The following is a 27,004-nucleotide window of genomic DNA, read 5'->3' on the forward strand; positions in this document are numbered from 1 at the left end:
AACGTTGGATTGGGAACAGGTGGGAGTATGGGTTAATGGAGAATACCTCAGTAACCTCAGATTTGCTGATGACATTGCCTTGCTAAGTAACTCGGGGGACGAATTTCAAAGCATGCTTTCCGCACTGGACGAACAAAGTAGAACCGTGGGCCTGAAGATTAATATGCAGAAAACTAAAGTAATGATCAATAACCTCGGGACAGCACAGCGGTTTGAGATAGGTGGCGAGGCAGTGGAAGTGGTAAGCGAATATATCTACTTAGGCCAAGTTGTGACCCCAGATCCCAACCATGAGGCAGAGATAATTAGAAGGATCAGAATGGGGTGGGGTGCATATGGCAGGCATTCTCAGATAATGAATAGCAGCCTACCGTTGTCGCCGAAGAAGAAAGTGTATGACAGCTGCATCTTACCAATACTCACCTACGGGGCAGAAACTTGGAGGCTCACTAAGAGGGTTCAACTTAAATTGAGAACGACTCAGCGGGCAATGGAGCGTAAAATGATAGGTGTAACATTAAGGGACAAGAAGAGAGCGGAGTGGGTCAGGGAACAAACACGTGTTAAGGACATATTAGTAGAGATTAAGAAGAAGAAATGGACGTGGGCAGGGCATGTAATGCGAAGGCAAGATAACCGCTGGTCATTAAGGGTAACAGAGTGGATCCCTAGAGAAGGCAAGCGTTGCAGGGGGCGGAAGAAAGTTAGATGGGCAGATGAGATTAAGAAGTTTGCGGGGATAAATTGGTCACAGTTGGCACAGGACCGAGGTAATTGGAGAATAAAGGGAGAGGCCTTTGCCCTGCAGTGGGCGTAGATAAGCTAATGATGATATATATATATATATATATATATATATATATATATATATATATATATATATATATATATATATATATATATATATATATACATACATACATATATACACATGCCGGTTTCCCGTATAGTCAGAATCGAAGCAGATGAATATGTTCAAGCAGCTCTTTATTGTTTCCCAACCCCAGCAGGCGTAAAGAACAAATCCTGGCCTACTCGGGATGATGTTCCATGAATTGAAGAAAATTATTCTTCCTCTCTTGAGTGCAGTTTTACCATAACGCATATCTGAATATTGGAAATGAAAATCTCTTCAGGTCTAAACAAACTTAATGTTACTGCATTTTTACCGTATATGTAATTACCATGCGTGCGTGCGCGTGTGTGCGTATGTGCACTTGAACGTGTGCTCGTGTGTGTGCGTGCGTGCATTATGGCGGAAACATGTTATAGCGACGCACCTGCAGAAATGATGGTAGCGCTAATTCCTCTCTATACTGACTTTTTACACTCCGTACTGACTTTTTATAAGGACAAAAAAGCAGTAATGAAAAGTGGGTGCATTTCTAAGTCCCTATGATTTGGTAAAAACCTACAAATATCAGACGAGCTTGAAACCACGACTGCTTTGCAGATGCAGCGATTATGGCGCCGTTCCCTGTATAGAAGCACAGCCTCCGATACTGAACCGACCACGTTATTGGTATCTTGCTCAATCGCTGTTTTGCTCTCTAAACCGCCATAGGTTCACTAAACCCCCATAAGTCTCCCCTGCGCGGGAGTACGCGGGGGCTGCCGCCGCTATGGCACGTGCTTTTTTCGCTGCGCGCGTGCTGCATTTCTCGCGCTAGGAAGAGGGCTGGGTAAAATTTTCTTTCGACTTACGAAACCGTACGCGTCAGCACATGTCCAGAAAGTTCGGTTTAAACGTAGAGTTCATTTTTGTCGGCGTTTGTTTTGTCGTCTGCTACAGACGCGCCGTCTTCGACCCGCCGCTCGACCGGAAGACTGCCCCGACGATTTCAATGGGGGAAGCGCGTTGTTCGGCGGTCGTCGGCTGCTGTCTTTTCGTCTGCAAGGCGACAGCTGTTCAGCTTGTCACAGCGTAGTTTTCTCTTGTTTGTTACTTCCTTCGCGTGTTCGCGCTTCGGACATTTGGATTTTATGGACTGCAGCAACACTGAGGCTTGCAAGAAATGTAAAATAAACGTGATTGATTATGGTTACTATGTTATTTCTTACTCTTGAAACAATCAGCTGCATCTTATAAAAACGCATTAAAAAGGCACAGGCTATTAAGGGGTGCGCTGCACAGCGCCGCATTTCCATTTCAGTTGTCCCTGAAGGAATTTTTGTTCGCAATGTTTGTCACCCGCTTGGAGTACAACTACGGATTAGAGTGACAGTTCGCGGAAACAACAGAACAGCTTCTGGCGTATAACTTTTAATTACTATTAATACACAGAGTTTGGTGTATAAATCCTAACTGCCAGTATTTGTAAATGTGGGAGAAAAAAAAAAAAAACGAACAACACGCTGTTCCGTCGAGAACACAAATTATAATAACAAGAATGAATGGAGCTACTATAGCCAGTCGGATTGCTAGAACCTATTTTTCTTTTTCACCCATGCAAAATGTGAACCTATTCTGCCACATATGGACGATATGGAACGGCAATAGCTAAACAAATCCCAAGTTAATTTATTATAGCGGAAAACAATCATTGGCAGCACGCATTAAAAAAAAAATAGTAGAGGGTAGGACTCGTTAGAACAGTATTTCACATTTTCAAATCCGGGAAACGTAAACTGAAAGTGCACACATACAAACAAAAATGGGCCAACTTATGTCACCTTTCGAACCACAGTGATCCATGCTTACCGTCTTTCCTTTTGAGTGCGCTTTCGCCGGGAATTTGTAGAATTTAACGGAAGGATTCTTTTCTTTCGCCTTCTTGCTAATGTCGTGGCAACTGACCATGCACCAATATGAGGGGTTTGCTTGGCTTTCAGTGTTACCACCTTAGACATCGCGAAACGACTGCGGGAGCGTCCGCTCTTTCGCCCCGCGCGGTCCGTCTTACAGTTCACACAAAAAACAGCGCTCAAGACGGGACAGAAGAAAGAAGGCTACCCGTCTTGAGCGCTGTTTTTTGTGTGAAGTATGAACCAACAGGCCCAAACACTTCCATTGCTTCCGTCTTACAGTCGCACGTGCAGCTCGCTGTGCCCGCTGTCGCACTCCCGGATCCATTTCCGCCTTCCCCGACCGCTCGAAGTTCCCGTCCCCCCTACTCCGGAATGCTGCACGAGCTGCACGAGCCACTCAACCCAGCACGTACAAAGAGCGGCGGGAACCCCCCTCACTCCCTCGAAGCGAAAAGGGCGCCGCTTCGCGATAGAATCAGCGCTGCCCTCGCCCGGCAAACTTAAGCTTCGCCTCCCTATACAGGTAAGAAGCCTGGTATAAAATCAGCAGGTGCCTATACACACAGTATGTTATTTGGAACTCAACCTACATTTTTTGCGTCCCGTAGTGCATGTCGGTATCATGACAACGTAAAGTGATGTAATATTACAAAAACCGTTTTACCATCTCCTTAAATGCGATTGCCGGGAATATTAATGTCTTCTGCCAAAGCCGATTACCTCGCAAGCCTGAAATTTGTTTTCGTCTTGCGTTTTCGGTGTTGTCGGTTATTAGCAGCTGGCTATTACCTTTGTTCGAAAGATTGCTCGATACAGAAGCTGACGCCTAGCTCAGACTCTTCGCACACAGGACCGGCTTCGCAAGGAATGGCGCGCCGCCGCCAATGTTTCTTCCGCAGCGGTATCAAACCCGAACTTTAAATCACGCCTTGAGCTAGTGTATGCGATCTCAAGTCTTTTATGATAAAAAGTTACGCACACGCAAAATCTGGTGCGGACAAGCATCAAAAGTCAACCGAGCGCAAATAAACAGCGGGGAGAGCGAGCCCGAGTGAAGCGGACAAATGCGAGAGCCTAAGACGACGTCACAGAGACGCAGAGCAGCGGAGCGCGCGAGCATCAAGGCACCCTACAGAGACGCGCTTCGCAGCGCCGCCCGTGGTCGCGCTCACCGTGGCCGCCGCGTTCTCTATAGAAGCCATTATGGGTAATTGCAGACATGGCTAGAAGTCTGCCAATCCTTTCCGAGACGACTTGCAGATCCCGCCACCGCTCCCTCGAGTCGATGCTGGTGAGTGAAGTTCTGTTCGTTGGGATCGGGTGTGTCCTCGTGGAGGGGCGTGAAGTAAACCATGCTTCTGAAACTTAACTGTGTGTCCGGCAATGCGCACCTACAAAAGCTTGGTCATTGAAGTTTTGCGCGTGAGTGCAAGCTTCCGTGAATTTTTTTTGTAGGGCCTATACCTTTATATTTTCGCGGCAGTGTTTTAACACGCAGAAAACGTAAGGGAGCAGAGATATCTCCGTCATATATGAAACCATCGTGCTGTAACAAGGACGAAATACGCATAGTGTTTGCAAGAAAAAGAGTTTATTGAAGTAAAAAAATAACGCAATGGTTGCAATATTTAGTAAGATATGAATTAAAATAATGGCGCTATAATTACAGACTAGGATTATACTTTCATGACTTTAACAATAAACAGACACTGAACCTTCAAAAATAACCTGAAGCACAACTGAACTGTACTGCAATAATTCAAAGCGGCTATGTACAACGCCATGGCGTCAATTTTCTGGAACCGTGAAAGGAAATACTATTGAATGCTGCGAACGCAGCAGATAAAATTGACAAGAAAGTTTAAACGAAAACAAGCATGGCCGATACGCATAAATTAACACGCTATCCAAAACATGCGCACACGCGAAACGATGCCACCATAGAAGAAAGCAAGGCACGAAAAGCAGCTCAATTGCTCATCAAATGGGCGGCAGTTGTGTCGTCACTCAGTCGCCTGTCGTTGCGAACGGGCGTGTATAAACAGAGTTTATATTACAACACTGGAGCGCCCATACTTGACTTATAAGAACATATAAATACAAGTACATGCTTGGGCTCACTACAAATGATACAAAAGCGCGTAATATATATTTGCATACAGTTACACTTCCGCGACATTGCTCCGGGCTGAAAAACCCCAGAACAGGTTAAAAACCAGGAAAGGCTAAAAACGCTGACAATCACCCTTTGCAAAAGTGACACTTCGTTGCGATAAAGTGCGAGTTCTGAGCAAATTCGGGATCGCGTTTCACGCGACGATTGCAAGTTGGTTACGTCGACTCCGCTGCTGCCAAAGGCAGCGCGTGGCTGTACAAAGACGGCCTAAAATCTCACACAGTCTTGCAACAGAGTAGAAAAGAACTTGGGCTATGTAATCCTGTTGTGAACCAAAATATGAACGCTTAACCAATCGAGTGCATGAAAGCAGCTTTGCTTTAACTGAGAACTACACAGTAGCGCGAAAAAGTGCGCATACTGTTGCAAGTTGTTTGAACTGAGGGGACCCTATCATAGTTCACCTTAAGAAGTAAACTAAAGCACACCGCACCACTCGTTTTGGCGCGCGTTAAGCAAAAGGGCCACGCGGCCTGATAAGGAAACGGTTCGGAAGGAACGTCCGAAATCAATGGGAACAGCGCTTCAGCACGTCGTTATTTTCTTTTGAGCTGGCAAACAGTACGCCCGTGCAAACGAAGGAGGCCCCGCCTTTCCGTGCACATGGTACATGTACAGTGATGAGCAAAAGTTTAGGGACCACAGGGGCGGTGATTTCAGGGAAGGTCACCTATACGACACGGGCTGACAACAAATGCGCATGTAATGATGACAATTCAGTACTTGAATCACTCGCAAAGAGAACAGTTGACGGCCCCCACGGGAAAATGGAATTCCCTGGAATCGGGAATCTCGTGGTCCGCACCCTTTTTCCCCCCGCTGTACGTATAAAAATGGGCTAGGGATAACTAAATAGGGAATAAATGCACATCCTAATGTCTCTGCGCGACAAACATGACCCCTAAAATGCACTGTTTAATGCAATTGGCTTACGAAAAACCCCGGGAGTCACGGAACTCCAAAACAAAGCGAGATAAAATCGCCAGACTAGGCACATCAGCTCAATGTACCACGCCGTGTAAGCACACGGCTTGACAGAAGATGCAGACAAACCAGCCGCACCATGCCTGTTTCTTTATTGTAGCCGCCAGTTTCCATGCTGTGCCACCCCCCCCCCCCCCTAATATACACACGGACAAAATTACACCTGCACGCCGCCTAAAAAGCTCCCCCAAGCACAGAACAGCAGCGGTGGCCAAAATAGCGCACGTGGCCTTGAGCACTACAAAACCACAGGCCAATTTCGCTCGTACACGCTGAAGTGTTGCCCTAAAGCTACCCCTCCATTTCCCGTTTTTCATTAAAAAAACTGATGCGGCGAGAGCAGCCAGGTGCTGACGACGGCAGTGCAGGGTAGGTCTGTCAAAGAGCCGGCCCTTGCCGACACCCACCGTGCCGCCACTGTCGACGGCAGCAGCAGCAGCAGCAACGGGTGGCGTCCCCCTCAGGCCGCCCTGATTTTGAGAACTTCTTCGCAGACCCGCTTGTAATGCCAGGCGTCGCCGCGCAGCCGCTTGCGACGGATGCCCAACAGGTCGGCCTGAGGCACCTTCACCACTTCCAGCTCGAAGGTCAGCTGAACCTTGCCCCAGTCGTCCCGGACTTTGCCCCGGAGAGCGAACCTGCGCACAGGAACAGAACGCCTGCAGTCACTCCACAGACAGCCGCGCGTGGAGGAGAGAGAAGAGAAAGGTGCGATCAGCCGTGTGCGTGAGCGTCAGCCGAGCACGCACCCACTCACAGACACAGGCAGAGCATTGTGGCTGAACGCGCATGATCCAATGGCGTACCCTGACGCCTTCATTGAAAACATGGATGGAAGGCGCGACAAACACACCGAAAACGACACCTTAGCTAATAAGCGGTACTCGCACGCACTGATGACCGATAATCAATTTCTGCAGTTGCAGCAGGTAAGCACTGCCGCAGGTTCAATGTGCATTAACAGTATGCCGGATGCGTGCGCTCTGGACGTAAGAGGGCAAGTACGATGAAATAGCACAGCTGAAACGCACTTCATCGGCCTTTACAACCCCGGCCGTAGCTTGAGATGGACAGGAAGGTCCAGCATCCTGGAAATGTGTACCTGTCCCAGAAGCAAGACCGTAAGTAAGTCTCAAAGTCTCTGGAAAAAAAAAAAGAAAACCCTTAGATACGTCCGGCAGTCGGCCATACGGACAAACCGCTGACGATAAGCGTGTCGGATCAATTTGCCGTGATACCTATATATTTATACCTACCTGCGAAAATGCGTGAGCATCGCTTTTCGCTGAGTTACGTCGCCGAGGTGTCACTGTTAAAGGGACAGACAACCGCTTTTTGTCTAGTATATATTATCTATCCCAAATGAAAGGGCATCACTTAAAGCACCTTGACGAGAAACGGTTTTGCTGATAACGCCCTAGAACTTTTTCAATCGAAATTTTTAGATCTGCGAGCCGCATGTGTCTCTCCCAAAAATAATGCTGGCAACCATGACAGAGTAGCTCGGCAACATACTTTTGTCTGTATGCGAAATGAAAAACGATATTAAATGCAGAGCATTTCAGTAACTCACGATGTCACCTGCGTTGACGTCCGTATACGTCCGCACCGTCGTTGTCCGCACCCCTCCCCCTACACTATATAAAAAAAAAATACTATCCGGCGCCTGGTTTCGATCCCTCGACCCTGCGGGCGGAACGCAATGTACATGGTGCTCTACCCACTGCGCCACAAAGCCGACACAGAATGGGAGGCTACGAACGCGCCTTATATCCTTGACTCATTCAAACTACGTCAAGAAGCTGCTGATACAACGCATTCACTACCACCAACTCCCCAAACACTAAACGTTAACGCAATACACCCACCCCCTATGCGACGCATTTACTCGAGCCCCCTCGCGGGGAGATGGGCCCAATTTTTTTAAAACTTGTCCCCAGGTAAAAAACTTTGAATCGCAGGCTTTTCTGCTCCATTATGTGTTTTTTAATGCAACGGTCTATTGTGCACGAATGCGCCATCTGTTGGGATAGACGATAGGTAGAATCTGGCTTCACGTTGTGGAGGTGGGAAGTTCGATTCTCCCCGGGCGCGACGTTTCTTTTTTTTTTTTTTTTTTAAGCTGCCGTTGGCGTATTTGGAAACTGAAATCAAATATTTTGGCAGAACAAACGCCTCTGCCTCAGGCAGAATCGTCAAAGCTCCTTCACTTGGTCTGTCTACTGAACGCTGCCGTTGATTATGGGCATGGTGGCTCAGTTACCCACACTGACAGCATCCCAGCGGCGGCATGTCTTTAGAATTTTCAAAATAATGTTTAGAAATACATATACAATTTAACCTTGTACAAATACTTGTGTTCAAAGGTTTTCAAAACGTAAATAAACGTTTCAGCAGTTACAGTAGCTGCTAGGTTTGCAGGTCACGTGACAGGGACACATATTGTAGTGCCAAGTTTCGACACTACGAACCGCCACCCTTCCGATTTCAGGAAGTTTGCTGCCAAATTAAAATTATTTCCGCCGATTTGTTTAGAAATTGCTTGTGGTTACCGGGCTATATTAAACGCTGGCTTTCATATGAGCTAGAGAACATATACGCGACAAAAATCGGTTGTCTGTCCCTTTAAGTGTTATGACTACACGGCCGCTCAATCGCCGCTCTTTGGTTTTCTACATTTTCTTGCGGCTAGTATCACACAAAAAGAGAAATGGTCGAAGCTTATTACACATTTTCCGAAGCGAAAGTGCGTCAGCGCACCCTTAATAAGTTTATCACAGGGAGATATAAATCTCCTTTCTCGCGCGCTCGTTTGTTCGCGAGACGCATTGGCAGGCCGCAACGATGGGGGATCGAGTGGCCATGCTGAGTGTATGATGCCATGTAACACTCAAGAACTCCCACGCTTCTTTCGAGCTTTGGGAGAGAGCTCTGACCATCTCCAATCTGAATGATCACCGCTTGCTGGTGTAGAGGGCTGTTCAGGCTGGAAGAGCTCAAGGGGCCTTGGCCTGAAGACTCCTCCGCGTTGTCTCTCTCTCTCTCTCTCTCTCTCTCTCAAGCTGTCTTTATGAGTGGCTTAACTGCAGCGCACTGTGTGGGAAAGCCAGCGTTGCAGAAACCGAGCTTTACAGCGAGCCCTTCTAAAGTCGGCTGCATCACCTTACCTAAATGCATTGCAGGGAAGAAATTTCATAGGGGGACATTTAAGCAGTCTGGCATCAAAATAAGAAGGCCAGACGCCATCTTTTTTTTTAACTCGCCCCAACGGCATTTTTTGTAACCGCTGTAAAAATCCGTCCTATGATACGATGATTGCGGCGAAACGCTTTGCCTGCTAACTGAACACCATACTGGCGCCGCCAATTCACCTACTTCTCAAGCTCGAACTCGACAGCAGTAGGCTAAGAGAGAGAGAGAGGGAGACAGAAAGGGGTGAGAAAGCCCGCACTGCTCCTATCTTGACCAGTGCCAAGCGAATGGCAGATAGTCGCTGGTTATCAGCACGCTGCATGGATGTTAACTTATAGCCCATACGTACACAGTGCGTGTACTTCCCCCTCTGATGCTGCGACCTGCCGGGCACCGCCTCGAGAGCCCTCGTTTGGATTAGGCGGGCAGGCATGCATCTGCGTTGATAGCAGTAAACACTCCCCCTCGCGTGAGGCAGGAAGAAAGCGGGAAAAGGTGACGGGAGTTGCTAGATAGAGGGAGGGAGAGAAAAAGTGCGCACGGAAGCCACTCGGAGGTCTTAAAGTGAGCCAGGGAGCCAAACCGCAAGAAAGCGAAACGCGTACAAGCCAATCCCATTTCTCCACTGCAGCCAGCCTCTAATCACAGTCGCACGCGCGCGCGCCAAATCGGCCAAGACAGGTGCGCGGGTGAAAAGGCAACGGGCACGCGTGAACAAAGCACAGAAGCAGCGTGGCCAGCCAGCAAAACAGGCGGAGACCAGAAAACGCGTCTCATCAAATTCCCCTCGAATTGAAGACGGACGAAAAGTGGGGGGGAGCGAGTGCATTAGCGAATCGACTGTGCGCAGAGCGGCAGATGGAGTCACCCCGCGGGGCCACCCGGCGGCGGCGCGCGTGCCATTATCAAGGCGACACGCTCCAAGAAGTACGCGCCGCCGCCGAGCGCCTTGCATCGCAGGAGGCCGCGGGCCACGCGGAGGCGGCGCGCAAGATTCGCTCGCGGAGGGAAACAAGGGCTCCGCGTTATCAGCCGCCGCGAAAAGGTTTGTTTGGAGCCGCCGTATCTCGCGCGCTGGCGTACGCAGCTCCGGCACAGGCCGCCCGCAAAGCTGGCCCGCTGATTGCACTCGCGCTGCTGCTGCTGCTGCACGCTTCTACCGTTCTACCGCAGCTATTCCCTGCAAGAGGTTTCGGAACCTGGTTGGTCCGAGTGCGGAACAATCATGCCGCTATCACAGAATCCGGCCCTCATTCCTTCGCAGAACAGCAGCGCGAGAGCTTACCGAGCGCGGAATGAAGTGACACGGTGCACTCTCCACACCTGCAACCCCACCTCCCAGTTCCCGTTCGCACGGGAATCGTAAACGGAAAAGAGCGTTGCCATAGAGGAGCTTAGATCCCGTATGCACCGGGTGTGAGAACTCATTTCGATTCTTCGGCTACGCCGCGAATCTGGCTGTTTTCTGCGACGCCACTGCTTCCGCTGTCGTTACGCTTTCATTTCCGAGCGGCAGATCCCAAACTGCTCAGGACCTGGGGTTCCTTAAACGCCGGGCCTCGATTTTCACGCGACAGGGAGGCGAAGAGGAGGAGGACGAGGGTCAGCTATGAGGTTAGAGGCGGCAGCCCCGCGCAGGCCCGACTGCCAGGAGGCGAATAAAGCAGCAGCCCCGAAAAGGCTCCTGGTTGCCCCACCGGGCGCGCGAGTCTAGGTTCAGCCGGCCTCCGGGGAACGACCCGCGGCGGCAATTTGCATTCCGACGCGTGTGGCGGCAGAAGACACCGGACCACGGGGACCCCCCCTCCACCCCACGCGCGCGCCAATTGCGACAGAGTCGCATCAGTCGCGCATCACGTGACACCCACCGCGAACGCCGCTATGGGTACCGGTACCCGCCCATTCATCACCAAGATGAGGGTGGTGTACCGGCTATTACGAACCGAACGACCCGAGAGGGCGCGTGGCAGGCGATAGGTGTTTTGACAGCTGCGCGATGACGTCACTCGAAACGCCATGGCTGCACTGGCTTGCTTTTTTGCGACGAACACAACCGAGGACTGTAACTCCCACAGCCTACCTCTACATAGCATACTGGAACAGCGCAACAAGAGTCACGGACAAAAGCCGAGAACGATGCACGCACTGTTCGTGTAACGGGTAGCACTGTTCTAATATGCACTCTTACAAACCAGCTCTAGTGCCGCTTCAACAAACGAGCGTCCAGATATTTAATACTTTTTAGATTGCCCATAGAGGTATTTAAAGTAACTAACAGTACTTGCCGCTTATGAGCAGCTAGCATTTGTCATACGGATATTCTCACGGACACAACACGTGTATCTTTTCATCGTGTGTCGGGCACAGCCAGTGCATGAGCACTGCTGTAGCGGAGTTCCGGCACGGCACTAAAAAATCTGAGCACGACTACCCATGCTAGCACAGAGCGCATTCGCGTTATTTAAGTTTCCACAGATGATAACGCCCACTACACGTCTAGTCGACCACGGCAAACAAAACGCGCACAATTTGGACAAAACGAAAGGTACACCGAAAAACCCGTAAGCAGCACACGTTGGTGATCGCTGGGTTCGGCTCAGCCTCCTACATTTCGGAAAGAGCTCACCTCTCCTTAGATGTCCGAGAAAAATGTAACGAGCATTGACAAGATTTTAAAATTCGGAGGTACACAACATCAACCGTTCCGTAATAGAGGAAAGGCCAAATATGCGGGTATTAATGAACCTCTGATTTACGGCGTTCGATCAGCTAGCGAGCTGCCAAACCAAGAAATGGAATACTTATTCGTGTATCTTTAAGAATGGGTGCACCTTCTCCCATTTTTCTCCCCCGCGAACTTTATGCGCGGCCCCATGCAGACGTCTTCCTCTGGCTTTAGAATCCTGCAACACGGCGTTTTAAATGCAGAGCATTTCAGTAACTCACGATGTCACCCGCGTTGACGTCCGTAGTCGTAGTCCGCACCGTCGTTGTCCGCACCCCTCCCCCTACACTATATATAAAAAAAAATACTATCCGGCGCCTGGTTTCGATCCCTCGACCTTGCGGGCGGAACGCAATGTACATGGTGCTCTACCCACTACGCCACAAAGCCGACACAGAATGGGAGGCTACCAACGCGCCTTATATCCTTGACTCATTCAAACTACGTCAAGAAGCTGCTGATACAACGCATTCACTACCACCAACTCCCCAAACACTAAACGTTAACGCAATACACCCACCCCGTATGCGACGCATTTACTCGAGTCCCCTTCGCGGGGAGATGGGCCCAATTCTTTTCGTTTTTCGTACGCCCCTCGCACACCATGCTTCGCATTCTAAAGGGTCGAACACATTGGCGGAAAAGGACGCGTCCCCGCCTCGAGAACCGATTTGGCTGTCGCATGAGGCGCCGCATCGGCCGCTGCCGCGCGCGTCCAACCTGCGAGATATTTTGCCGCGCCGGAAACCAGATTGTTCGGACGCACGTGTCTACCGCTCAAAAAGGTCGAACACATGAGCGGAAAAGCACGCGTCGCGGCATGCGTCTCCGCCCCGATAACCGTTTGGCTGCCGGATGACCCGCCGAACCGGCCGCCCCCGCGCGCATCCAACCTGCTAGAAATTTTTGCCGCGCCGCGTCGGAAAAACCGGATTGCTCGGAAGGACATGCGTCTCCCGCTTAACCGTCGCAGTGGCGCCATTGGCTCGCTTTAGCCACGGCATTGCCGGCCTGTCGCTCCAATTCCATCATCTTTGGCACCTAGTCGGTCCTGCACTCGCTGTACACTCAGTTTAATAGCGGCGCTGCATTCTTCCGCCAGCCCGCTGGGAGTCGGGGGAAATCAAACAAGCCATGTCACCATTCAAGTAGTACAATCACCGCACGATCAAACAAACTAGAAGCATTACTACAATCATGTTTCTGGCGGGGGCTTGGATCGGTGACTGTCAATCAATTACTATAGTCCCAGTTGCGTCATTAAGGGGAGGGCAAGGAAGTGGTTAGTCAACAGGCACTACTTCAGTTTTTCTTTGTTATCTAGATTAACTGTTATTGGAACATCGCAGTCTTTCCGACGAACAAAGCTCATTTTGTCTTCATGAATTTTACAGAGTAAAAGATTTTTTTGTCACTTTGTGATTGGCCGTGACCTAAGTTCTGCTCTCTGTGGTTGTGTATAAACTCTGTGACTTCCGTCTTTAATAGCAGTTTCGGCAAAGTGAGCCTTATTGGCTGAAACGACGCTGAAGCGGGATTTGTGACAAACTTTAACACGTCAAGTGTATTCTCTCGGTAAACGGAACTCCAGAAAAGCTGCAGCAGAAAACAGCTTCCAATTTTTTAACAGGAAGCGCGAAGGCGAAGTAAAGCCCCTTCAGTTATGGCATGGTTAGTGCAATTAGATCCTGTACATAACGGGTTTGTATGTGGCAGTGGGCCACGGCATTTTCGCGACTTCATTTCGAAGATACACCCCGAGGGTTCAGCTGATAGTACAGATGTTTACACTGGTGTCCAAGCGTGTTAAAAGCCAAGCGATTTCGCGCCAGCTTCAAACGAGATAACCAAGACCTATCGGCTCGCCAGACGCGCGCTCCCGCCGCCCTGTAAAGGGCTGAGCAGGGAGCAGGCAGTCATGTATAGGCAGCTGCAAACACGAACGGTCATGAGCCCGGCTTTCATGCACAAGATTTTCCCGGAGGCACACCCCGACGGTACGTGCAGGGTGTGTCGCAACGCCCCCGCGACTCTTGAGCACATCGTCTGGGACTGTCTGAACTTCCCAGAAGATTCTACATCAGGAAGACTTCCGCCCGCCTTTGAAGAGGCTAAGCGATCTGGCAACCAAGACCTCCAACTCGAGGCCGTCCAGCGGGTCATCGTGGCGTTGGCCAGGCAGGAGACTTCGCAGCCCGGTAACGGGCGGGGGGCATCGAACCCTGGTGGCGACAGCGAGGACGACACTGGCCAAGTCTGAAGTCTTAACTTGGACTTCAACCGCAGGCACAATAAATGTTTTTCCAATCCAATCGCGCCGACAAACGCAATGGGGCAACGACTACGCGTGGCAAAGCCGCACCTCCCTTGCCCTCAAATACGCGTCAATATTTCGATGGAAATGTGGTCTATTATACGAGCGAATGGGGTACGGCTTAGTGTTGGGAGAAAAAAAAAGCAACGGCCGGGCACCAGAACAGTTCGTGAGAACGCAAGAAGGTGGGGGACGTCGTCGTTCACCGCGGTGCGCGAGCTATAAAACGCCAGCGGGGCAAAGAGTACATAGCTTTGTCGGTCAAGTCTTCCGTATGTGGGTAAGCATACGTTCATCGCTTACTTCGAGCTAAATTTCCTGTTTTCCTGACTAACACACAAATATACAAAAATTTCCTCCCCTTTACAAGATTTATCACGTGTCGGATTCACGGGCATTCATGGCAATCCCGTTTGGTGGTCAAGTTGGAAATATGGGGTCTACTGCCAGGTATAGTTTAGGCGCTATCGTTAAAAATATGGTACTGTTTTTGTTCACTCAGTGTTGTTACAAAACGATGATGCTCAAATGCAGCGCCGGATACTGCACAGGAGACCTTTAAAAATTGAGTGGCCTTGTACAAATCGTGTGGCAAGAGAAATGTTGTAATCATTAGCAGAGTCCGTCAATGCTTAGCATTGACGGACTCTGTCATTAGTGTCCTCCATCCACAGCCAAGGTGCTAAGCGTTCATTCGGGATTGCTTTCAAGTGTCATTGGACAAGGTAGTTGGTTTTAAAACAATGGCTTCGATTTTCAAGAAAACGCCCATGCTCAGGAAGGTCGGTTTAGGAACAGCATCATTCATGAGATATTCTTCTTCTGAGGGAGCTACAAGGGTGTTCAGGTTGAGATGTAATTCTAGGAGTGTACGAAAGACTAGTGGTCCGCTTCGGCACGAAGGCTCAGTAAACGGCTAGTTCGAAAAGCTCTGTGGCCAATCTGTGTCGGCTAGATTGTGGATGGGATCGAATATATTGATTGACTGATTGATTGATTATGGGGTTTAACGCGCCGACGCTGCAAAGGCGATGAGGCGCGCCGTAGTGGAGAGCTCCGGATTAATTTTGACCAACTGGGTATCTAACGTGCGCCGAAATCTAGAACGCACGGGCGTTTTCGCTTTTCGCCTCCATCGGAAAAGCGGCCGCCCGGATCGAGTATATTCAATGGAGTATTAGGAGCCAACGAGACAATCAAGCCATTTTTATAAGCGTAATAAATGCTCCTTGTCGATACCCCATTTTGTGTGCGCTATTTTTCAAGTACAATACGCGGCAAATGAAACCCGAACATGAAAATATGAGTAACACGCAAAATTGAAAAATACTGTTTGTTGAGGTATAATAATGGCGCGCTATTGGTATGCTATTCGGAAAGCCACATTTCCGGACTTTGTTTCTGTAACCAAGCCACGCGTCATTTTGACTTGTATGGAAAGAAATCGCGCCATTTGCGTGTTCTGATTTATATTTTGGTGTTCGCGTTTCATTTGCCGCGTACTATACATTCATAGCCTTCAGGCACTTCAGCTTTTTATAACTTACGTGGCAGGGCCAACTTTCTGGGTCAACCGGACCGTTTGAGTCAACTTTCTGAGTGAATAATACCCGTGCCACACGTACACGAAAAATGACATTAACTACTTAATGCCTTAAATTTTACTGCCATTAATTTGCTGCTACACGCAAAAATTTAATGCCATTCGCTCTAATGTCATTTTCGGTCTAAGGAGTTCCACACAACTCATTCGCCTTCACGAACGCCTTAAATCTGCCTACTCTCAAACGCGATGAGCACCAAATGAAACCAACGAAACTTTCAGCACCAAAGTGTTGACACGGAAACGTCTCTTTACTTCGAAATAAGACTTTTTTTTTTGTGCACTCTTGGTTGCGAAGTTCTGAAGGAGACGAGGTTCACTAAAACAGCGGCAAAATGCAAAACACCGTGTTACTCGTTTTGATTTTGTCGGATTTGGCTGCTGCTGACAGGCGACAGCAGCTGCTGAAGCCACTGTTAGAAACGGCTTGCACCAATTTTTAGAAAACTAATTCTCAAACGTTTTCTTTCACAAAAAACATTTTTAACCCTTGTATGATGTCTTTCTCTACGTTAAAACTTCTAAAATTTGAGTGTATATCTCTTTTTGGTCATTATCACCATCATGCCTAACACATTTAATGCCTTCGCGTTTTCGCGTGCAGCACGGCCCGCCCAATTAATGCCATTCGGTATTCTAAGGCCTTAAACACTTCATGTCATTTTTCGTGTACGTGTGGCACGGGTATGAGGCTACAGTTCACTGAAGTCCTCAACACACCTTGATAAGCTAAAAATTGAGCGAGTTCAACGCCCGAAGTCAACTCGTCATCATTTCACTCACTCACTCACTTTCTCTCTCGCACGCACACACGCATACGCACACAAAGTTGCCACATAAAACGCTGTAAAGCTGACGCTATTGACCGCGGCACCTTAATTGTGTTCACAGTTAACAAGCCGAGTGCACATTCAGACTGTGTTCTACTGCGTGTTACTCGCATTTGTTCTGCAAAGCAACTTCCTCCGACGGGGCTTCCCGTCACACAAAAAAGAAAAAATCCCGGGCCATCTCCACTAACGTTAAACCTGGGGAGGGGAGAAGCATGCAGTGTATGCGTATATTTTTTTAAGCTTTTAGGCATCATGTTCTTTTTGTAGAAGTACTATATTCGGGCTTTCCCACGCCTTTGGGTACAAAACGAGATTTCCTAACAATAAATCCGAAGAGGAAAAACGGTCGTTGTGCAAGCCGCCAATCAGTGTGAACAAGCCAGCAATTTTTATCGTCGAATGGAGTTAAACTCGGTCTCGCACTGCGGGTGCGCCATTAAAATCTCCCGTGGGTAGGCGTCGGCGAAATGCACTTCAGCGACTCACCACTGCGACCGACGAAAGAAATTTGTTGAATGACAGCGTTCGAGCACGTTTGAATGAAAAAAAAAAAAAAATCGTCAATTGCCATACACCAAATTCGCTCCGTTGGTAGCAGTGATTTCCAATTGGGCGAGCTGCAGCTAAGAGACCAACTTGGATTTCGTTGTGGCTGCCGCAGCTTTCTTTTCCCGGATACTATTCCGACAATCGATTGATTGCAGGGTTTAACGCGCCGACGCGACGCAAGCGATGAGGCGCGCCGTAGTGGAGGGCTCCGGATTAATTTCGACCACCTGGGGATCTTTAACGTGCGCCGAAATTTCGTACACACGGGCGTTTTTGCTTTTCGCCTCCATCAGAAAAACGGCCGCCGCGGCCGGGAATCGAACCCGCGTCCTCGTGCTCAGCAGCACAACGCCTTATCCACTGAGCCACCACGGCGGGTAATATTCCGACAATCCGTAACTATTACGCGACGGTGATGGCAACAACACAACGCGTCACGGGTCAATCCCGATGGAAACCTACAAGCGTGATTTCTCAGCGGTATAGGCACGATGATTTTGGCAGTCAGGAGTAGGGCAGAAATAAAATAAAACGAAGTACTTTAAGGGAGAAAAGAGAAAGCCAAGATGCGCCCGCACGCCATTACGGTGAAACGCGTGCACACGAACCGGCGGCGGGCCCGGGGTGCCCCCTTCGACATCGGGGTTCGAGAGGTGCTGCCGTAGTACGCAGGTGGATGCAGGCGACGGCACGCGCGACGAGACGCGATTTCTGAGACAATGGGCGCGCGCGGCGTCTTTCTCACGCGGGCGGTGGCTCCGAATGCAAGGGGCGGAAATCATTTGCCTCGGAGCCCGGGTGTCGGGAACCAGGTAACGCCACATCCGTCAGCCCAGACTCTGATCGATGCGGCGTCGCGCTCAGAGACAGCTCCTCCGAAGCGGCACGCGCGCCACCACCGTCGTTACGAGGCCCTCCCATTTTAGGGGCAGGGAGGGACAAAGAAAAAAAAAAGCGTCTCATTTATAACGGCCGCAGGTAGGAGAAACGCGGCGTGTCTTTGTTCCTCCTCGTCGTCAAAGGCTGCGCTACTTTTTTTATACGCACTCTGCTGTCGCGCGCCCCCGGCGCGGCTCCTGAAAACTTCGGCTTTTCCAATCATTCCAGAGCACACGTGCACGAAACACCGCAGGTAAACAGGGCTTGCACCACCGGGCTAGGGTTCTGAGCCACTGAGTAGGGCCACATGGCCACTACCAAGAAACAACGCTTTTTATCTGCTTAGTTGATTGAGTTGCATACCCCTCAGGTGTAGAGATAAGCAAAAAAAAAAGTAATTTGACTGATGATGATTAACTGATCGAAAAAGCAATATATACTTAAAAGCTGCGCATGACATTTCACCATTAAAGTCAAGAAAACAGGGGTGAGACAGCTGAATCAGATTTGGGAGCAGTTTTTGGAGCAGCGAAATCTTTATTTTGGAGCAGACGAACCTTGAATTGGAGCAGAAGAACGACATTATGTCACCTTAGGAGCCCAAAAAATCAAATTTTTGGCAACTCACGGGGGAAAAGTGCACTTTTTAATTGGTTTAGAACATACATAACACTGAAACAGCCTCTTAATAAAGTTATTTTCTACCAGATTATCACAAGGTACGAACTGTAATAACACCGTTAGGCGGGCTAGTTGTTACTCAGAATTCATGCTGAATTTTTGCGCAGCGTAAGACTAGGACAGATAGAACAAGGGACACGAAGACCAGCGCAGACTAACAACTGAAATTTATTTCTTAAACAACACATATATATACATACTATCTAACAACCCTTGATCACCGCGCATGAGCAGGTTAGTACACTCTCCATCAAAATGCAAAGCATGATAACCGTACACTCAAACTGACTTGATAAGGCGAACTGCCGCCTCGCAACAATATTATACTATCTTGTATTGGTCAGCAACTGTATTTCTTTTTCTGACAAAGCTACTGACGGGTGGCTCACGCATGCTCCCTTGATCGCAGCCATGTGCCAAGCTTCTACAATTTCCCTGGTAGTCTGATTAGGGTGACAGAACACAATAGTAGTTTGGTTCAACAAAGGTTCGCACTTGTCTACAGTACATTGCTCACCGTGCTTTGCCAAATGCGTATATGGCCTACCTTTCAAGCTAGACAAGTGTTCCCTAAGCCTAATATTTACACATCTGCCTGTCTGACCGACATAATGCTGCCCGCAAGTGAAAGGAATCTTGGGTAGGGTGGATAGTCGAGTGAAAACTGATTTAGAAGGAAGGGTGCTGAGAATCTTCAGATATGTAGACGATTATTTAGTACTGGGCCAGGGTACAGAGTTGGAGATGTTCAAGGCACAAGTGTTGGACGTCTTCAGAGTGAGAGGCGAAGGGTTAAGCTCCACGTATGAGGTTCCGAAGGAAAACAGGCTACAGTTCCTGGATGTGAAGTTCATGTTTGGAGAGCACCATGTCTGCTGGCAATACTCTCCACGCACGGAAAAACCACTCCTGAATTACACGTCTGGGCATTCAAGGATTGTGAAAAACGGTATCGCCATGGAATGTTTCAAAGCCGCTCTCACCAAGACTTGCAAGCACAAAATGGGTGAAGCATACCTTGAGCAAGAGCATCGCCTCAAAAAGGCGGGGTACCCGACATCGGTGTTGCTGACTGCGAGTGAAAGGCTATTGAAAAGAATAAAGTCGGAGTGCAAGGCGAAAGAAAATAGCCCAGATAGTAAGTTTTCAGTAATCCCGTACGTGCACGGACTGTCGCACAAGCTTAAAAAAGTTGCAGCCAAGTATAACGTAAATGTCGTGTGTGTGCCCTGTGTGTGTGCCGTGTGTGTGCCGTGCGTGTGCCCGGGAGTGTGTGCCCTGCGGTGAATAAATTGTACGAAGGAAGAAAAAGACCTGAAACTGGGAAGTGCACGATGAATCACAAACCCAGGTTTTTAGAATGCAAAAAGAACGTAGTTTACAAGATTCCTTTCACTTGCGGGCAGCATTATGTCGGTCAGACAGGCAGATGTGTAAATATTAGGCTTAGGGAACACTTGTCTAGCTTGAAAGGTAGGCCATATACGCATTTGGCAAAGCACGGTGAGCAATGTACTGTAGACAAGTGCGAACCTTTGTTGAACCAAACTACTATTGTGTTCTGTCACCCTAATCAGACTACCAGGGAAATTGTAGAAGCTTGGCACATGGCTGCGATCAAGGGAGCATGCGTGAGCCACCCGTCAGTAGCTTTGTCAGAAAAAGAAATACAGTTGCTGACCAATACAAGATAGTATAATATTGTTGCGAGGCGGCAGTTCGCCTTATCAAGTCAGTTTGAGTGTACGGTTATCATGCTTTGCATTTTGATGGAGAGTGTACTAACCTGCTCATGCACGGTGATCAAGGGTTTTAGATAGTGTGTATATATATGTGTTGTTTAAGAAATAAATTTCAGTTGTTAGTCTGCGCTGGTCTTCGTGTCCCTTGTTCTATCTGTCCTAGTCTTACGCTGCGCAAAAATTCAGCATGAATTCTGAGTACGAACTGCACTACCTTTTAACAAAGCAATTTTAAATTCTTAGGTTCCATGCCGTTGAAAATATCGAATTGAAAAACTAAGCAATCGTAAGGCATTTTTATATCATGTGAACGCCTAAATTGTTATTTTTGTAATCCTAGACTCGGCTTTACGCACAAGATTGATTGTGGGGGTTTAAGGCGCCGACGCAACGCAGGCGATGAGGCGCGCCGTAGTGGAGGGCTCCGGATTAATTTTGACCACCTGGGGATCTTTAACGTGCGCCGAAATCTCGTACACACGGGCGTTTTTGCTTTTCGCCTCCATCAGAAAAGCGGCCGCCGCCTTTACGCACAAGGGTAGAGGGACCGGAAAAAGTTGCGCAAAGCGAGGTGACAGCCGTCGCACCCCACTAGCCCTCCCATTTCATTCCCCAAGGTGCACATTCACTACGAACGTAATTTGAGTAACGTTGGTATGTTTGGCATTGAATTTCACTTCAGATAAATGAACCATTATTACTAGTGTGAAATAATAGCCCGTCCCGCTTTCGGACACTGCTTGAACATTTTGCGGCGATGTAGCCTGCGCCGCTGCTTCCGCAGCGTCGATCGTCCCATTCCCGCCGCTCTGTGAAAGGCAGCAATAACTCAGCGTTTTATAACACCGCAATGAGTCCGAAACTTCCCTTCAAGCACGCGCTGGCCTCACACTCAAAGCCGAAACACGGCGAATTCACGGTCGCCATGTTGTTTTTGATGAACTCCCGTATTTCGAGTCCCGCAACGTACCCGCAACAAATCAAACGACTAAATGTAAACCCAGCCACCCCGTAACTAAAAACAAGGTAGAAATCGGCGAAGAGCACTCTGCCAGAACCACGAGCAACTGCTTCGCCCGGCGGCCTCGTTTTCACATCTTCACCACACCAAGATGGCGGCGCCCAGTAATGTCGTTCCGGAGATACGGCGCTCCAAAAATTGCCGTTTTTTCACCAACTCGCACAAGTAGTTTGATGCCTCAGTACACATAAGTATTTTTCTACAGGACTTTGCAATGGTTTTCGATGGGAAAACTGTAAAAACGCACAGAATATAAAATGTGCAATCCGACATTGTGAGTTTCGAAAAACCTATCTCGGGGACAATTTTATGCCGGTTTTTTATTGAATGATCAATCAATTGAACCTTTACAAACACCGTCCCCTTGGGGGTGCTGGAAAATAATGGCGTCAGTAAGCATATTCCCCACACTGAAACTGACGGGAGCGTTCAAATCCTTGGCTCTCAGACTGTTCTGGAGCAGTTTGGCGCAATTTTTGCAATTTTCAAGATTGTGGAGCAGCCTGGCACAGGAAAACAAATTTGTATCAAATCTGCGCAATATGCGCAGCTGTCTCACCCCTGAAAAAATAAGGCACGATAACAAACCTTTCGGCTGAGTAAGTAAATGGACAATCAAGCGAGCAAACAAGCGAACGAGCATGCATCCACTGTCAACAGTATAGGTGAAGAAACAAGTAATCAGGCGACACCCAGCGCGAGTTCAAAAGTGAGAGCTCGCGACACCGAAGCCTTGTGACGGTGGAGTGGCATCCCAGAAGCATTCAGTCTGAGGCAGATGAGGCGATGCCATGATCAGTACGTTGCTATGGCAACGCTTACGTTCGCGCAGCCTCCCCTCTGACGCGTGACCCCATCATATCCCAAATCCAACATTCGGCATTTTTCGCGTTGTGGTAAATGGATAAGCGCTATGCTTTCGCAAGTGGGTCATACTTGTTGTCGCCTCTGTTGTTGCTGACCACTCGACAGTCGTTCCTTTTTTTTTTTTTTTTTTGCTACAGGCGTTGAAAATGACTATACACGCCCAAAACTGTGAAGATGTGTTGGGTTTAGCTATAAAAGTGGACAACTATTTCGGTAATGCGCATAAGGAGATGTGGAAGAGACGAGTACCCACACTCTTAGGCAAAAAGGACTAAAATAGGGACTAAAATACACCGTTAGTCTTCGCGGGCGACCGTTCATCTTCAAGGGGAGTATCTGCGGCAGAGTACGTGCCGTGTGCATAAATTTGGACTAACTGTTCGTCCCCGCCGATCTATAAGGAGTAACGGGAAGACGAAACGCATGCAGTTAGTCTCTTTGCTGCGTCGTTAATCCCCTAATGGCGTCGTCGTTGCCCTTCTGCGAACAGTTTCATATTTCCAAAACACAAGGCATTGCAGTCACTGGGCGCTTTAGATGGTGCCACGGGAGAAAATGTTGATGTTATAAGAAAATCGCCTAGGGTTAGTAGAGCGGCGGGTAATGGCAAGGAGCGGCGAAGCGCGATTGTCATACGCTTTTCGGCGAGGTTATGTTGATACGCTGTGTTGCATACGATTCGGGCGAGATAATAACGGCCAATGAAAGCTTTCAAGCGCCTTAACAGTAACTCAAAAATTAGTGACAATAGCAAAAGTGTATTCCTGAACGTAATGAATATGTATATGTTTAACAGAGTAGAAAAAACGCATGTTGCTGATGACAACTGCAAAACAAAAATGCTCGCTACAGGTAAGCGTCTCGAAGTTATCTTTTACACTCGGTACATAATTGCCTTGGGCACCAAAGCTATGACAATGCTGCAACTGCTGTAAAACCCGCTTGCATTTCCCAGTCGCAATCGTCTAGCGACGCGAATTTGAAGAATTCAAGCTAAGCAACACCGAATTCGCTTTCGCCGATGCAGGAAAATATGGCATGTTTCCTTATTCTGACACTAACACAGACGACACCTTTCACATACGTTACATAGAGCACTTACCATATGTATCGAACACTAAGAAAGCATTTAGCTTGCGCTAATTTGTGCGGAAACAAATGAGTCGTCCGATCGCCCAGCTACCTATCTCAACTAGACGACGACGAGTTGATTGTTAATTACGAGAAAAACTATGGTTGTGAGGCTCTACTTCGAATCGAACTGAGCAATAGTCCCTAAACCTAGCAAAGCGCTAAGCGCAAGGCGCAAAACGCGGTCACGTTCGCTTGCACAGATAGAAATTCGGGCACCAGTTGCAATGGATCTGTTGTTATGCACAGAACTACACGCTGTAAACTTGAATATTATCTAGAGCAGTTTCCACCCGGCGGCGTGGTCCAGTGGATAGCGCGTCGGGTTCCTTGTGTATATACCCGAGCGTCGGGGGTTCGATCCCTGCCGGTGCCGAAGTTTTTTTATTTTTTCTGCACTCTACGCAGTTCGTCCTTGGGCAGTATCGGGACGGACCATCCGGGTGGGGGACTAACCCGTTCGTCCCCTCGCAGTTAGTCCCCAAAGGGACTAATGATTGTGGCAGAGGCCGTTAGTCCCCGAAAGGATGAACTTTTAGTCCTTTTTGCCTAAGAGTGCAGGAGCTGATGCCGTTGGAAGGAACCGGAGAAGCACGCTGGTGGAAATGTCTGTTGAGACTAGAGACGCGTTTCGCCATTGACTGAAATCATACAGCTCAAAGAGAATGAAAACGCCCAAGGTCCTCCACGAAGGATGGCGACAAGCGTAAATGAACAGGTCCACGATTAAAAGGGCCTTAGGGGAGGAAGCTGTCTTGAGCCTTTTGGAGCACCAAAAGACGAATTTTGGAGCAGTCCAAGTCTGTTTGGGAGCACATTTCTAGTCAAACGTCAATTATCTGCAATTTTTAATTACTGGTAAACGCGCACACGCACACGCACGCACGCACGGACGCGCGCGCGCACACACACGCACAGAAATTCAAACGGCTTTTGCTCAGCATTCCATCAGTACTGAGCGGTCCACTTGTTCGACAAGTTAGAAAAATATACGTCCACAGATTTAAAGCATCACTGCTGACAGAGCGATCTCAAGGAAAAAACTAGAGATAAGCCATGCCTTACATAGCTACGCCTAGTGTCACTAGATAAGGTATCAAAGTACCGCCACTGAGGCACGCAAATTACCAGCGGCGGCCATTTTGGTTTTTATGAGTGTTGCGAGATTGCCGCATCTACGGCCACGCCGCTAACTTCCGACCGGGTCGAAGTTAATAACCCTGCCGAAGGTGCATCAAAACGGCATCTTCAGAAACACTTCTGCTGCTGAAATGCTGCTAATGGTGCTATCTTTGATTCGCGTTCGTAACGACGTCAGTCGTGCGTAGCCGCAGAGCAGAAAGGACAGACTAAAACGCATAAACAAAAGGCGGCACCCCTGAACAGTCGCAGTGTGAAAAAATGCCACGTGATGCTAACTGACCAATGATCATGGCGGCAGCACGGAACAGTCTGAGAAAAGACTGCCGATACTCTCTAACTATACTCCGTTTCATACATCAAGTGCAACGCTGTGAAGGCTACACAAGTAGTCCACAAAGAAAGGGGTATCGCTCCGCGCGGTTTTGTAGTCGTGTGGTCTAACGCGTCGCTCTGGAGAAAAGACGCTGAATTTTGGAGTACATGGGTTCGAAACCGCGTTCCGATGTTTCTTTTTATTTTTTGTCACATCTTCTGCGAGTTCAATTCTAAATCTTATTTCGTTCCCTGTAACTTAAACACTACGCGCATGCGGAAATGAACTGCACGTATGGGTTCATTGGATGCATACCGTGCTCATTTGTGCGGGCCGAAACAAGCTCGCACCGATGTTTGACCAGCAATGGCGATTTTGTAGCGATTCTGCAGCATTGTCAGTTTACCTCGTTGATTCTAGCGAGAAATTTGTGTAAGAATGATTAGTTAGCATAGCTGCTCCAACCAGGATGAAGTACCAACAGGTGCTCACTTTCAACTTTCGTTTTCGCCGTTGCCCTGATGCTCCACTTCTTTCTGGGCCTCTCTCAAAACACTCAGCATGTTATTGATTATACCGGGCCGCCAGCAGAGCAACGGGTTCAGTTTTTACAGAAAGTTTGGAATCGACTAGCCACTTCACTGTGGAGTAGCCCGAAGCACTTGGTGCGAATAACGTATCATTTGGTATTGATGGTGAAGGCCAGAAAGCAGATTTCTGTACCTTAGAATACTGATTTTTGGCACAGAAACGCATCATACATATTTTAAATTTGTTATTCGCCCCTTTCCAGTCCGAATATATGCAACATTTTTGTGAATTCTGGTACTTGATTTATTTATTTCTTCACTACAATGTTTCACCCCGGAAACAAGAGTTATATTTTCTTTTGTGATTGAAAAGAGAGCTCTTTAAGCTAGGCTCTCATTCGAAAGAGAATCATGGATAGGTCAATTGTTTTTACGTACGGAACCTTGATATGGCCTTTTTTTTTCTTTCTGTGTTAAGGAATTGTCTATGGTATAGGTTAATGCTGTCACAAAAACAGTAAACAGTACTAGCTCATGAGTAGGAGATTTGTTGCCATGCATAAATGCATACAGGGGCAATACGGATTGTGTGTGATACACAAATATTGCAAGAGGAGGCTGACTTTCGCGGTTTAAAAAACAAACTTTATTTATAGGAGAGCACCTCTGGTCGATTTCCTGGTAGGCTCCGACTTCTTTCTTTCGTTCCTATTTCCCACCCAGTTTTTGCAGAAGTTATATGACTGTTCCGGCTGTATACTCTTCACGACCGAACAGGACAGCACTACAATTTAGTGTCTTTCATAGCACCGGTCACTTGGTGACGTTAAACCCCACATACAAAACCACACGACGAGGAACCACAGTTTGCTTTGTCGCGGTAACAAAGCCTTCTCGGGGAATCGGCTCAGCATGAAGCAGCGCGAGCAGGCTAGATAGAAAGGTGTCCACGCTCCAGCTCTGCCAGTTGACCCTCGTGAGCAAAGCCGCCACTGACAGGTCACACATTCCTGGGAAGTTCATCAACGATTCCCCCCTGCCCTGTCTTCGGAATTCCTTGATCGCCCGCAGGTACGTGCGGCACCAGACAATGATGCCAATATTCCGTATTTTCTTATGATACGTGATGCCCATGTCCTTCACTAACCTCCACAAGGTGGTTTTCGTGAAGTTCGGCAAGTTGTCGTCTTCATTGACAGCCTTTCGCATACTGTCCAGTGTCGGGATCTCCCTCTTGGCGTACATGTTCTGCACTTTCAGACGGATGGCATGGACTGTGAAGCTGTCATGCTTGACGATTCGCGTGCTTGATATCGTAACGTCGCGAGGTCTTCTCTTTGGAGACACCAAATTCCCACGCCTTAAATTTCGCCACGGTACGGGGAGATACTCCGGTGTCCTCGCTCACAACACTCAGTACTTCCTGCACACATTTCGCCGGGAAACGCATCCTGGTACGGGCGTACACATTTGCAATTACTTGCTTGGCGTTCTTTGACAACTTAGATGTGCGAACCCTCGAAAAAATGCGTACAGGAGGCGTGGTCGAGGCCCGAGAGCTGGACGCCATTTT

The 27,004-nt window shown here is 48.4% G+C and overlaps 1 protein-coding gene across 1 annotated transcript in view; it reads right to left on the bottom strand.

The window, feature by feature from the left end:
- Positions 1-4,336: 4,336 nt before the first annotated feature.
- Positions 4,337-27,004, bottom strand: part of LOC144145564 (maternal embryonic leucine zipper kinase-like) — a 139,720-nt gene continuing 117,052 nt past the window's right edge. Inside the window, exon 15 of the mRNA XM_077677213.1 lies at positions 4,337-6,546. Within this exon, the coding sequence (XP_077533339.1) occupies positions 6,369-6,546 (178 nt within the window). The 3' untranslated portion in view covers positions 4,337-6,368. The remainder of the gene's footprint in view (positions 6,547-27,004) is intronic.

The sequence above is a fragment of the Haemaphysalis longicornis genome, unplaced genomic scaffold, assembly GCF_048455015.1.
Source record: "Haemaphysalis longicornis isolate Haplotype H1 unplaced genomic scaffold, Haemaphysalis longicornis Haplotype H1 scaffold_1, whole genome shotgun sequence".
Taxonomy (NCBI): Eukaryota; Metazoa; Arthropoda; class Arachnida; order Ixodida; family Ixodidae; genus Haemaphysalis; species Haemaphysalis longicornis.